The 12,856-nt window shown below is 37.6% G+C and overlaps 1 protein-coding gene across 1 annotated transcript in view; it reads left to right on the forward strand.

Annotated features, from left to right (window-relative positions):
• Positions 1–12,856, forward strand: part of LRP2 (LDL receptor related protein 2) — a 129,873-nt gene that overhangs the window by 30,168 nt on the left and 86,849 nt on the right. Inside the window, exons 5-13 of the mRNA XM_067299102.1 lie at positions 387–497; positions 615–728; positions 1,525–1,641; positions 2,732–2,875; positions 4,275–4,394; positions 6,750–6,878; positions 8,616–8,785; positions 11,013–11,236; positions 12,043–12,249. Of these exons, the coding sequence (XP_067155203.1) occupies positions 387–497; positions 615–728; positions 1,525–1,641; positions 2,732–2,875; positions 4,275–4,394; positions 6,750–6,878; positions 8,616–8,785; positions 11,013–11,236; positions 12,043–12,249 (1,336 nt within the window). The remainder of the gene's footprint in view (positions 1–386; positions 498–614; positions 729–1,524; positions 1,642–2,731; positions 2,876–4,274; positions 4,395–6,749; positions 6,879–8,615; positions 8,786–11,012; positions 11,237–12,042; positions 12,250–12,856) is intronic.

A 12,856-nucleotide genomic window follows, 5' to 3' on the forward strand; every position in this document is an offset into this window, starting at 1 on the left:
CAGATCAATAAAATATACAACTGAGATGCAAGTAAAGAAAACAAATGATTAGTGCTTGCTCTCCTTTAGTATTATTTCATTTTCTGTCCCATAGTAAATTGTTTGGGTTACAAATCTTTTTGGGCTGGGGGAGAGCATCTCATTTCTCCCTAGTTTCTTGCAAGGTTTTGTAGCGTTTATGTAGACATTATTCTTAAATATCTGTTAGAGGAGATGGGTTACTGGATAAATGGGTTATTTTTCTGGAGTAGTATGGGAAGTTTTGTATTCCTTTTTTGTTTTTATATAAACCCAGATATACTGTTAACAATGGATATGTGTGACCAAATAATCATTATACTCTATAGTCTAATATTTGTGCTAATACGAAAGGTTTTCTTATGTAGGCTACCCAACATGTGAGCAGTTATCTTGTGCAAATGGAGCATGTTTTAATGCAAGCCAGCGATGTGATAGCAAAGTGGATTGCAGAGATTCTTCTGATGAAGCTAATTGCAGTAAGTACCACATGGAGAGTGATCCCAAATATACTTTATAGACTCTCTTTTTAAGGTAAGCATTGTAGCTTTTTGACGGATTCTTTCTGTTTCTTTCCGTGCTCAAATCTCTTTCAGCACATGGATGTGCCAGTACGCAGTTTCAGTGTGCTAATGGAGAATGTATCCCCCGAGCCTTTATCTGTGACCATGATGACGACTGTGGAGACAGGAGTGATGAAAAATCTTGCAGTACGATGGCTTTATTTAGTTTCTTTAAATACTTTACTAAGAACTAGTTCAAGTGTACAGCAGATAGCAAAAAAGTAGATTACTTGGCTGGACAGCCATTGAAATCTAGCCCTTATTCTACATGGACATATTTTTATGGAAAGATGAAATTATCACTGCTACTTTGACAGATGTTTTCCAAGTCAAATTTGCTGCCAAGTGCCTGGATGTGTGGTTGCTATTTGAATATGCTGGATTCAGTGACAGTTTGCTTTCTGACACACAGAAAGAAAAGCAGGTTGTTGTTCCACCAACATGATTTTTTTTGTCAGAATATTCCTCTTTTGTCTCTGTAGCTATGCTTGGCCCTTGGAGGATCCAGAAATGTCAGGGAATGTCTCCCAACCATAGAGGGCCTTGACATCAATGTTCATTGTTATATGCTTTTTACTCTGTTTCTCTGAGTACTAGGGTACTTCTCTAGTGCAGATATCCTTACCTCCAGATGTCTTCAGTATCATCTTATTATGCCCACCTTCATGAACCTTGGTAATAAGGTGCTCTGCCTCTGGTTCCACAATTAATAGAGAAATGTAGCCTTTCTTTTCATTTGTGTAAAGAACCAGAGTACTCTAAAATAAAGTTCCTACTTAAAAACAGAGCAAAACAGCAATGTTTACAATACATATGAGATTTGGAACTGGCTCTCTTTTTTAGGGGAGACTATAAATGACTGTTTATCTTTCAGACAACTATTGCCATTTCTAGCTTTTTTGTCACTTAGAGTAAGTTGATTTACTGGTGTTTCTCTCCTTAGCTTATGCAACTTGCAGAGGCAACTTTTTCACTTGCCCAAGTGGCCGCTGCATTCATCAGAGCTGGATATGTGATGGAGATGATGACTGTGAAGATAATGAAGATGAAAGAGGATGTGGTATATGCTGATTCTAATTTCTTCTAATGATGACATTGTCAGAGGAAGACTTCACTAAGCTACTTTTGTGAAATTTGGCAGATGATGATGTCTTGTATCCATTTTCATTCTATGAAAACCTTAGAATTACATCTTTGCCTGTTTTTTTTTTTCTACTTATGCAATATTCACTGCATTGTTGTGTATATAAGTTATTGCTGTGGTGCTGAGTATAGTGCAAATTAAATTTAGCCTATATGAACAGTAGCTTGTTCCTGGTTGACTTGATACCACCCCATGAAGCATTGAAAAGTTTTTATTGACTTCCATAGCTGGGTGGAAAGCCCTCACAAAAGCCATAATTCTTACTGTGACCATTCTCACTGTAATAAAATTGGCTTTTCTGAAACTACTTTGAATAAATAGATTTCACAAACTATTTAGGAAGTTACTTAGTAATAGATTAGCTGAACTATTTGATTCTTCCTTTATTAGGCAAATTATTCAGATTTTACCTTCAGAAAATGGAAATTATAGGCATTAGGCCTAGTCAGAAAACTTTCAAACATATTGTTTGTAAAAGGTTATCTACTTTCTGTGGAAATTTTCAGGTTTTCCTTTCAAAGAAATGATGCTCCTAATAAAATAAATTGGTTCAGAGTGAAAAGAAGTAATTTTTTGCCAAGATTTGTCATGTGAGAAACAGAAATTTGAATGAATAGAAGTGTGGGGTTTTTTTCTTTCACTGGCCTTTTCTATGATAAGCATTCCAGAGATCCTTTGCTAGCATGTTTTGAAACCACAAAACTATTGTTCTGTTTCTGGTGCACCAGATAGTCAAAAGCTAAATGGTTTTACTGTTTCTAAGCAGGGAAAATGAAAGGTATTCATGTGTCTGCATGAGTATTGTTTGCACTGCAGTTTGAAGGAAAAAGAAAGATCATGACAAGGAAGAATGGAAGATGTTTTTTGTATAGTCTTTCCCAGCTGTGTGTAAGAACCAGAAACAGAATAATAAAGGATAGAGATGCTCTGGGAAGCTTTTAGGGAAGAAGTTCTAAGTATTATTTGACGCATACTCCTCAGTTATTCTTGTTTCTCTTTTCCACAGAAAGTGGCCGCCACGAATGCTATCCGGGAGAGTGGGCCTGCCCTGGCTCAGGGCGCTGCATTCCAATCGGGAAAGTGTGTGACGGGGCTGCGGACTGTCCCGCAGGAGAAGATGAAACTAATGTCACTGCGGGCAGACATTGCAGTTAGTATTAGAATCAATAGCATACATGGATGGAATAGCAGATACATCCATATATACGTTTCTTTCTTGTCTCCTAAACAACATTGAAAATTTTGAAACTCACTATTTTTATTGGCACTGTTCTGACTGGATTGCCTGAAAAAGGCGTGTCTGCTGTGAACAGACCATTCCTTTGGAAATCCATATATGAAGTTTCACAAATAAGGATTTTAATTCCCTTTCCTTATCCCCAAATGTATTCAGGAAGGCAGGGAAAAATGGTCGCTGTGCCTTTTTAGTTTAAAAATCTGTGGTTTTTCCTTTTTATGAGCAAGAAGGACTGTTGTATAATAATCAGAACACAGGACTGAATTTGTGTATCCTGGGCCTTGGCCAAGTCACTTAAGTTAGAGTTTTCAAAATTCTCTTTTCAGCTTTGATATCTGGTTCTTCAGTTGGCATATACTGGGTTTTCTCTGTTGGAAGCAATGAACATGCATAATTCCTGCTAATTTCACTCTTATGAATGTTAATTCCCCTGAGAATCAGGCCCAGGGTATTTTAAATTTTCAAATTCTATGAAGATGAATATTCCTATTAAAAAATCTTTGGAATAGGAGGAGAGGAAAAAAATAATAGGCATTTAAACCTTATTATGGAGAAGTGCCTCTTACCTCTACTGAGTGGTATTGTTGTAACATCAGATGTAGGCTGTAAAAGAAGTGTTTAACAAGAAAAAGTGTTGGGAAAAGGAAGATGGAAAGGAAGGAGGAGGAAGTCAGCAGCAGCTCTACAATCATATTTGATCACCTGTCACTGAACTGTTCATTAGGCAGTAACACAAGGAGAGGAAGGAGTGGTGAAGAAATAGAGAAGTAAAGAGTAAAGAAGAGTTTCTCCATGGGCACAGCCCAGTCAATATATTCCAATATATTGGAATAATATAGATATTCATCTTAATATAATACAGTAGGTTATTTTTTTCTGCATGAAAAGTAAACGATGAGGTTATATTCCAATAGATGGAGCTCAAGGATGTGTGGTGCACAAGTAGGTCTTGTGGAACCAGAAAAATGTACTGTGCGTTGCAGATGGCTTCTTCTCTGCAGCTGTTTACGTGGCGTTCTTACCAGTGGTGGTACTTTATAGCTGTTCATATGAGACTGATTCTTATCCATTAACTACATTCTCAAAACCTGTTATTAACATTAATCTTACTTCTGTCTTCCGTTTCCTTGACTGCGTGTATGTAAGCACACATGATTTTGTGGAACTTTAGCCATCATTTGTTTTAAGAAGCTGTTCCTTAAATTGTATATTCATCATAGAAAAGACCATAGCTTTGTAGCTGTTAGTAAGGCAAAGGTTCTACTGGTAATCGGTGTAATGATATTTCTGAACTTTTTCATTTCCTTTTTAGACATATCACACTGTGCTGCCCTGAGCTGCCAGTATCGCTGTCATTCTTCACCATCGGGAGGGATGTGTTACTGCCCTGCAGGATATATAATAAGTAGCAATGACAGTCGTACTTGCATTGGTAAGTAAAGTACAGTGATTGCAGATACCCAGTATCTTCTCACAGCTCATTGAGAAGCTTTGGATTCCAGGAACATGAGTAAGTTCTAAGTGATTGGATATACAGCAAAAAAATAAAATGGAAGAGTCAGCAAAATCTCAAGAGTCAGAAAAAGAATAAAACTGGAATGTCAGTATGATACGATGTCAGCTTGGTGAGATAGAAACAAGTCACAGAGAGGTCATAAAGGTCTTGCTCAGTAAGACCATTAAAGACATGGTGAGAGCATGATGATGTTTAAAAATATTTACTCTTGGATGGCTACTTTATTTTGAAGTCTGTGTTAAAGGTCTTTAAGTGGTTACCTCCAGGGATGTGTGTTGCTGTATGCCTGAAAAATCAGTTAATGATATCAGTGTTCGGTACTTCTTGGAAGTGACTATATATGAAGGCTGTAATTCATTGCACATTAAAAGGGTGCTTTATGTTTGCACTGTGGAATGGCTGTATATCCTGTGATGTATCAGTGTGTACATTATTTACATGTAAATGAAGACAGTTTGCTAGAATGTAAAAGTAAGTGAGGTATTCTGGCACTGCATTTTTATTCTGTAGCTGCTGTAAATTGGATACACACACCTTTGGTAGTAAAAACAATTTCTCTCAGTAACTGAAAATGCAGTAACTTCAGAATCATGGAGTTTAGTACTGCCTCACAGATACTTACCTAATTTCTTGGATGTTTTTTCAACCCAACGTATGGTGTGTGTGTGCTACTAACAGTATTCAAGGTGCTCAGTCTCTCATGAGACTTCTGTATTTTTGAGGGTGCTGGGTGGCCCAGTGCTATATGAGCTGCAGTGACACCAGGGACGCTCTTAGGAGGAATCAGTGTCCTGACTCCAGAATTCCTCCAGAATTTACTCTGTTCTTTCACTCTGATGCAGGAAGGACCCATTTGCCAACCTGGTGTATTTTCGGTGACTCTTTTGTTATTCTCCCTCACTGCCCTGTAAGCCCAGCTGTCTGAGTCTGGCTTGAAAATCTGAATCAATGTATTTTGATTTTGCAGAGATCTAAGGATATTTCTGTCGTGGGAGGAAAAGACTTGTCATCAGGAAATGGCTCACAGTCAGTAGTATATACTTCCAGATCTTAGTTTAAATGAATTTTATTGGTTTAAAGCCAGAAGAATTAAGCTATAGTGTTAGCAGAGTGTATTACTTTTCAAAACCATAATCTTTTCAATTTTTATTCTCCTTGTTTGCTTCTGGCTCACTGTATACTGATGGTTTTAAAATATATGGAAGCTGGAAAGCTACTGAGAATAACATCCTTTCAATACCAAAATGTACTGTCTAGGAAACACTTCATTTTCACTTTTGTGTCCACAAATGTTTAAAACCAGAAGTGCTAGTAAGAAGAATATTTGAGATCTCATTTTCTCCTCTTCTGGATTAACAGTAGAATTGCAGGTTTCCAGCAATGTAATGTGGTACCAATTGTGCTCACAGGTTTTCAAGTGAAGGAGTTTAAACTTTTTAATGTCAAAACCATGTCTAAGTTCGTGTTGGATATCTCCTGGATTGTAAATAAACATGGATGGGATGAGACACCAGAGTGCTTAGATCTGTTGTTTCTTTTTTAAGTTAGTTTTTAAAAAATCCTTTTTTTTTTTTTTAAAGGAGACTAGTTAGATGGTTTATAATTTTGGGACTAAAATATTCTGCAGCAACCCAGGAAATTTCTTATAGAGCACATCTCAGAACTTGCTGGGTTTTCCTAGCTGCAGACTACACCTATATGATATTCTGCATGCTCAAGTGAACTTCTTTGTTTCTACTTTGTGCTGTCTGGTCTGCAGCCAACCGTTAATTGGAAATCAGACACCTGTGTTAGCATGGTACTGAGTCGAAGCTAATAAACACTGCCTTTTAGCAGGCTTATTAGCTTGAGCTCAGTACTGTACTAACGTATAGATATGGCTCTGGTTCAGAGTGGGCTTAAATCCAGCCAGGTGTGTTTGTGTACAAAGTGTACTTGTGTCTGCTGCAGCAAGAATACTACATAGACGTGTTCTGTGTTGTGGAAAGTAGACAATGACATCCCTTCCCTTAAATGATTTTTTCCTCCTCTCCTTACAATTTTGTTTTTTATTGGGCAGGTCACTGAGCAGCAGATACTGGTTGTTTTCTTTTCCAGAAGAAAAAAATTGAAACATTTGTGAAAAAAGCTACAAAAACCTCCTTTCCCATTGCCATACATTTGCAAACAGATATAAAGCAAGCAGAGAGGACGAATCTGTAGCTTGCCAAGTATGATGACATCCCTTTTATGCAGAGCATTATTTATAAGTATGCCTTATTCACTTAACAGATTTTGATGACTGCAAAATGTGGGGTGTCTGTGACCAGCTGTGTGAAGATCGTGTGGGACATCACCAGTGCCACTGTGTGGAAGGTTATGTCCTAGAGAATCATCGGCACTGTCGAGCCAACACTTCGGGTTAGTGTGCAGCAGTGCAAGAGTCTCTTACTGCTGTTGGACTTAGAGTAGGTAGCGCTGAAGGTGGGGCAGTTTGCAGGGTTATGCTATATTACTGTGATTTTAACTCAACTCAGTCACTAGGGTCTTGCGGTCAGAACAGCATTCAGATCAGTAGATATCAACAAGAGACTCTGCGTGTGCTGGGGTCTGCAGGCTGGTGGAGCTGGCTGGCTCAGCAGGGCTTTCTCTCCCCAGAACTGTGGCTCTTGGGCTCCAGCTCTCTCTCAACATTCCCAACTGCCCCTGAGCTGGGAGCTCCTCACTAGAGCCCCCCTTTATAGAGAGGAATTCTTGCTCCTGTGGCAGGCAGTTTCCTGGCCTGCTGACTGGGGAACTCAGTGGGAGCAAGAAGTCAGGAAACCTCGCTTTTCTTAGAACTGTGCCATGCAAGAGGAAGGTTTTGCTGAATTGTGAGCTCAGACGCTTGCCTGTGAGAGAAAGCACGGCTTCTAGTTCCCAGAGCATGAACTCTGCAAGAACGCTTGCCTCACACAGAGTGTGGTTCCCCATCAACAGCAGGCAACTGGTCCTGGTTGTTCACCTCATGCTCTGTTCTGACAGCAGGCGCTGGGAAGCCGTTCTTTGTGGAGATGTAATCACCTAACGGGCTTTTGTGTGAGGCAGGTGTTCCTGCCTACAGGAACTCAGGGGGAATGGGAATCCCTGCCTGACATAGCTGATTAGCAGTCTTGCTTCTGTGCAAAGCATGAACTGCCCAGTTCCCTCCCCCTTCCCTCCTTCTTCAACCACTTCTACAGAGCAGTTGTCATCTTGCAATTTTCTAAGCATGTTCTCAAAAATATGAAATTTTTGGAGTTAATGAAGTATGCTTGACTGTATTAGACATACATAGGATATGCCAGCACTAGGAAAGATTATTCTGGTTCTTGAAAAGCTCTGTATCTTTCATGAAAAGCTTTCCATTCAAACTGATTGTGACTTTTGAGCCAGTGGGTTGTTTGTAGAGTGTAGATTTTGTTATCATACTGTTGTGGAGTTCCTACCTGCTCTAAATCATTTTCCCTGGATTCATTTTTACTTTAATTGGAGAGATGAATAGAATTTGGACTTTAATATATTCTTCTCAGACATGCATTAGGCCTGTCAACAGGCACCTACTTTGAAAGTGAGCTTTCCTTCAAAGACTTACTGGAGTCTCTCTGCTATGGTAAGATACAGCAAAGATCTGATGAGATCAGAGAATGAAGAAGATAGGATAGAGTGGTACATAAAAAGATAAGGAAGATGGTCTGTATGCTAGAAGCAAAGAATATCTGAATCTCATAGGGCAGAAAAATCTTATGAAAGATTATACTTTGATTAAAGGAGATAGAGCAAGGAAATAGAAAGGAATGAGAAGTCGTCTTCTGGAGTATAGATGCACAGAGGTTTTGTAAAAGTTTTACCCAGCAGAGTTTTAAATATATATTCCTGCCTGGCTTGCTCCAAGACTGTAAACCAGTCTGACAATCACCATTAACATTCAGTATTTAAAAGAGTGGATTTTCCAAGGTGAATGCTGTGGTGCAACTTGCAAGACAAATCAAAGCAAGTAAGTACACACAAAAAGATTTATATAGTTTGTAGCCTGAGCATCTGTTTAAACCTTTGTGTTCAGTACATAGTGTGTAAACGTTTCAATGGCATAATAGCTTGATTACAGAGTAATTATATCTTTGTCATCCTTGCTTTCAGCTGGTGTTGCATCAATTATTTTTTCCAATGGCCGTGATTTATTGATTGGAGATCTTCATGGAAGAAGTTTTCGTACTTTGGTACAGTCGCAGAATCGTGGAGTTGCAGTTGGAGTGGACTTTCACTTTTACCTGCACAGAATCTTTTGGACTGATACGGTACAAGATAAGGTGGGTAGAAATTTCAAGAAGAATGTTTTTTTTTTTTGTGTATGTGGAAGTAGAGAACAGCCAGGAGCAGAATGTGTTGATAGCCTTTCATTTTTGAGAGCAGAACCTGACTGTATTTTTGTTTTCTAACAAAAAAGGTCCTTGAAATGTTTTATGTTAATGACTGCGTTTTTCAAGCTATACTATTACATGTGACATATTAAACAAAGAATGCTTTTAGATGGGAATGTCTTGAACAACTTTTAATTTTATTTGAGATGGAGTCCAAAAGACTAATTAAGAGAAATAGTAGACATTCTTTGAAAACCGGACAAATTTTTCTTGGTAATTTTTTGAAACATGATCATTTAAAATGTAAAACCTGTCTGCCTTCCAAGATGATAAAAATCAGATTTCTTCATATGCTCCAAATGGCACTGTAATTGAGCTTGGATAACAAATATTGACAGTATTTTGTGTAATGAGTGAATATTTTGTTACTTTTTTTTTAAAGAGGAAATATTTTAGATTCAAAGTAGGGTAAAACAGAGTAATTTTCAAAAATCAGTCTGGAGACCCATTGAAAAGTTTGACTTAACCTTTTCTGCCCAACTTCAGTGAAACAAAAAGAAGTCCCAGGTCAAATGCTGAAACTCCAGAAACTCCATGTTGATCGTCATGCAGAGAAAAGGAGAAGCCATGGCCTGCTTCCTGCTGGCACCATATAGAGATGAATTTGGCATCACTGTCATTATGAACCTATGCGTAAACTGCAAACTAGTAGTTCCACTGCAGAGCCGTGTTGATTTTAGTGGAAAAGTTCTGCATGGCCATCAAGTAGGACAGTATTCGTCCATGCAGTTTTTGATTTGTTCACAATTCTGGTATTCTCATTTTTACTGCAGTAGGTTCCCATTGTTGTAATTGCATTGACAATGGTTGAATTAAATCAGGGTCAAATCTGAACTTTCATGAGAAAGGAGATTTATACTGTCTCTGTAGAAGATGGAAATAAAAAGTAATACGGGTTTTTCCACTGCATACCCCACGTGGCTAGGAGTGCCTTTTTATCTGCCCCAATGCAGCTAAATCCTATTTAATTAATTAGGATTAATTAGTCTAATTCAGTCATAATTAGAACACCTAGAACAAAGCAACAGCAATAAGAATATTCATCTATGATGAGTATCTCCACCCTTATGTCTTATAATAAGTATATTATTAAGATTCTTTTGGTTGTCTTCTTTTTTTTAAGAATAAGAGGTAAACTAAAAAATAAAATTACAGGTTATATTCTGTATCGTCCTTATCTCATTTAGTGTACTGTCTGCTAACTTAATGCCCATAAACTCTTCTGTCACAAGGTTTCCGAAAAACAGAATAGATGATTAGATGGTTTGCTAGATAAATATTCTTCAGGCCCAGGTAATAATAAAAATTACATGACCATTTCAGCTCTTCTTTTTCTTGCGTATATTTACTTGTGGTGACCTGTAATTTCATTTAAATACATTTTAAACCTCATACTGTTGTTCCAAAAAGGATAATCATTCCTAATTTCTTATATTACACAGTGTCATAATTACATGATTATTGCGTATTATAGAATTATCGCATTTATAGTATTTGCTTCATGTAGCTGTGAGCTTCCTTTTAAGATAACAATGCTATTTCTCCTTGAGCATGATGCTTTTAAAATTGGGCCTAAGTAAAGGAGAACAAAAACAATGCTGGGTCTTCTCCTTTCTGTTAAGAAAGAATTTTCCTTTCCTTTCTTCAATTTGCGAAGTAAATTTTCCTTGCAATTTCCCCTCCATGGCTGGTGTGGTAAGAGCTCCCCCTCTTGTTTCTGGACACTGATTAGTGCTTTGCTAAAGCATGTTCATTTGTTTTAAATTAGTGAAAATACTGTTTTTCACAAGGTTCCAGAAAAGCAAGATACCTTTACTTTGTCTTTTTTTTTAATCCAGCAATGTGCCATGTCTGTGAAAGCACAAGGCTGTTTCAGTCTGTTACCTTGTCTATTTTGCAGAAATGATAGTGGAAGATAAGCTCCCCGGATTTTTTGCATTTGTTTCCAAATTTTTGCAAAAAGTCAAGCCAGGGAATAGCTTAGTGGGTAACCTGGTCATATCTAAAGGTCAGTTGTGGACCTGTGCTCAGTGTGATGATAAAGGGCAGGTGCCACATGACTCATATGATTAGCAAAACATCTTGTGAGTAGTGTCAATATTTGTATTGTTTTCAGGTTTTTTCCATAAATATTGATGGCTCTGAAATCCAAGAAGTTTTAAATGTTTCAGTGGACACACCTGAAAATCTGGCAGTGGATTGGGTTAACAATAAATTATATGTGGTCGAGACTAGTGTGAACAGAATAGATATGGTTAACTTGGATGGAACAAACCGTGTCACTCTTATTGCTGAAAATCTGGGAAATCCTAGAGGAATAGCACTTGATCCAACTGTTGGGTGAGTAATTCTGTGAAATAATGGCAAAAGATGTCAGAAATTCCTTTATTCACATGCAAAAGAAAGCAAAGTAAGAAATAGCTCAGGGTGGTCTTTGGAATCGAAGTCTAAAATGGTTTGCACATTTACATATACTTTTCTGCACCTTAAATTGTTTGCTATGGCAGGGCTGTGCGATGCTTTTATTCCCAGAGTTAAGAATCTGTTTTATGGCTGGAGTTGTATGTGCATGAGCAGCTGCCTTTGAAAACAGGGGAACTGTGGGACTGCAACCAAGAGTAGAAGTTATCTTGAAAGATTTCTGTTGTGATACCATCCACAGACATCCTGCTATATGAAATAAAGCAGTGGGGTAAAGCCTGAGAAGTTAGTGTTTCCCCACTCTTCAGAAATATATATGAGCTCCAGAAATGGATATGAGCCATGAAAACTTGGTTCCTCAGAGGATGCAAAGAAGAGTTTCATGCACTTTATAGTGACAAATGCTACTTTCAAGACACCTGTGTTTGTCACTGGTTTATTTCTGGCAATTGGCTTAAGTCTGTATTTTACGAAGAACACCCAAAGTGTCTGAGGTCTTTTGGGTGAAAGCATAATTCTTGCTAGATTTGTTCTATAATAGAAAAAGCAGGCCAATTCTTTGGCAGGAGGCATAAAATGTGTTTTTGCTGTATGCCGACTGAAAATCAAGCTCTGTCCTGCAAGTATGCTGGTTTTAAATAATGAAACAGTTTGCAAATTCCATGTAAGATGTGGCTTTTTTGTAAAATCTTAAGAAACATGGGACTTTTTTTTTTCCTTTATAGTTACTTATTTTTCTCAGACTGGGATAGTCTTTCTGGTGATCCTAAAGTAGAAAGGGCCTTCATGGATGGTACAAACCGACAGGATTTGATAAAAACAAAATTAGGCTGGCCTGCTGGAATAACACTGGATATTGTATCAAAGAGGCTTTACTGGGTTGACAGCCGCTTTGACTACATTGAGACTGTAACTTATGATGGGCTTCAAAGGTAGGAGAAATATTATTCCATGTTATTTCTTACAGGTATACTGTTTTTACCATATCTAGTTCAAAGGAAGACTTGTCTAATAAAATGAGATTCATAAAAGACCAAAATTACAACATAACTTGAAAGTGATACATGTTAATGTATATGGTGTCTTACTACTTTTAGAAAATCCTTAATTCCTCCATTATCTTTTGTCCTGTTTTTACCTTGAATTACCTATTGCACTTCTTTTAACAAATGTACTATTTTATATAGCCCACCACTATAATATACATTTTGATAGTGTTTGCTTTTTATTATATTTGAAGAGTATGTATTGTCTTCCCGCATCCCTTTTTTACATTGTTTTCTTGAATTTATTTAAAACGTTCATCTCCTAAACACCCCATTGTGTAATGGATATTAAGTGCTTTGGGTTTTGCTCTTTTTACAACACTTTAAACCTCATTATAAATCTTCACTGTTAGAAATTAAGTTATCACTTACACTGTTGTGATGCCAGAGAAACTCTATCACTTTCTATATGAAAGCGTTCAGGAAAAGAGTTGTTGCATTTTTATGGGACTACTGCATAAAGTATAGTGTTTAGAAGCCTGCTTATTTCTCT

This window comes from Apteryx mantelli, chromosome 6 (genome assembly GCF_036417845.1).
Source record: "Apteryx mantelli isolate bAptMan1 chromosome 6, bAptMan1.hap1, whole genome shotgun sequence".
In the NCBI taxonomy this organism is placed as follows: domain Eukaryota; kingdom Metazoa; phylum Chordata; class Aves; order Apterygiformes; family Apterygidae; genus Apteryx; species Apteryx mantelli.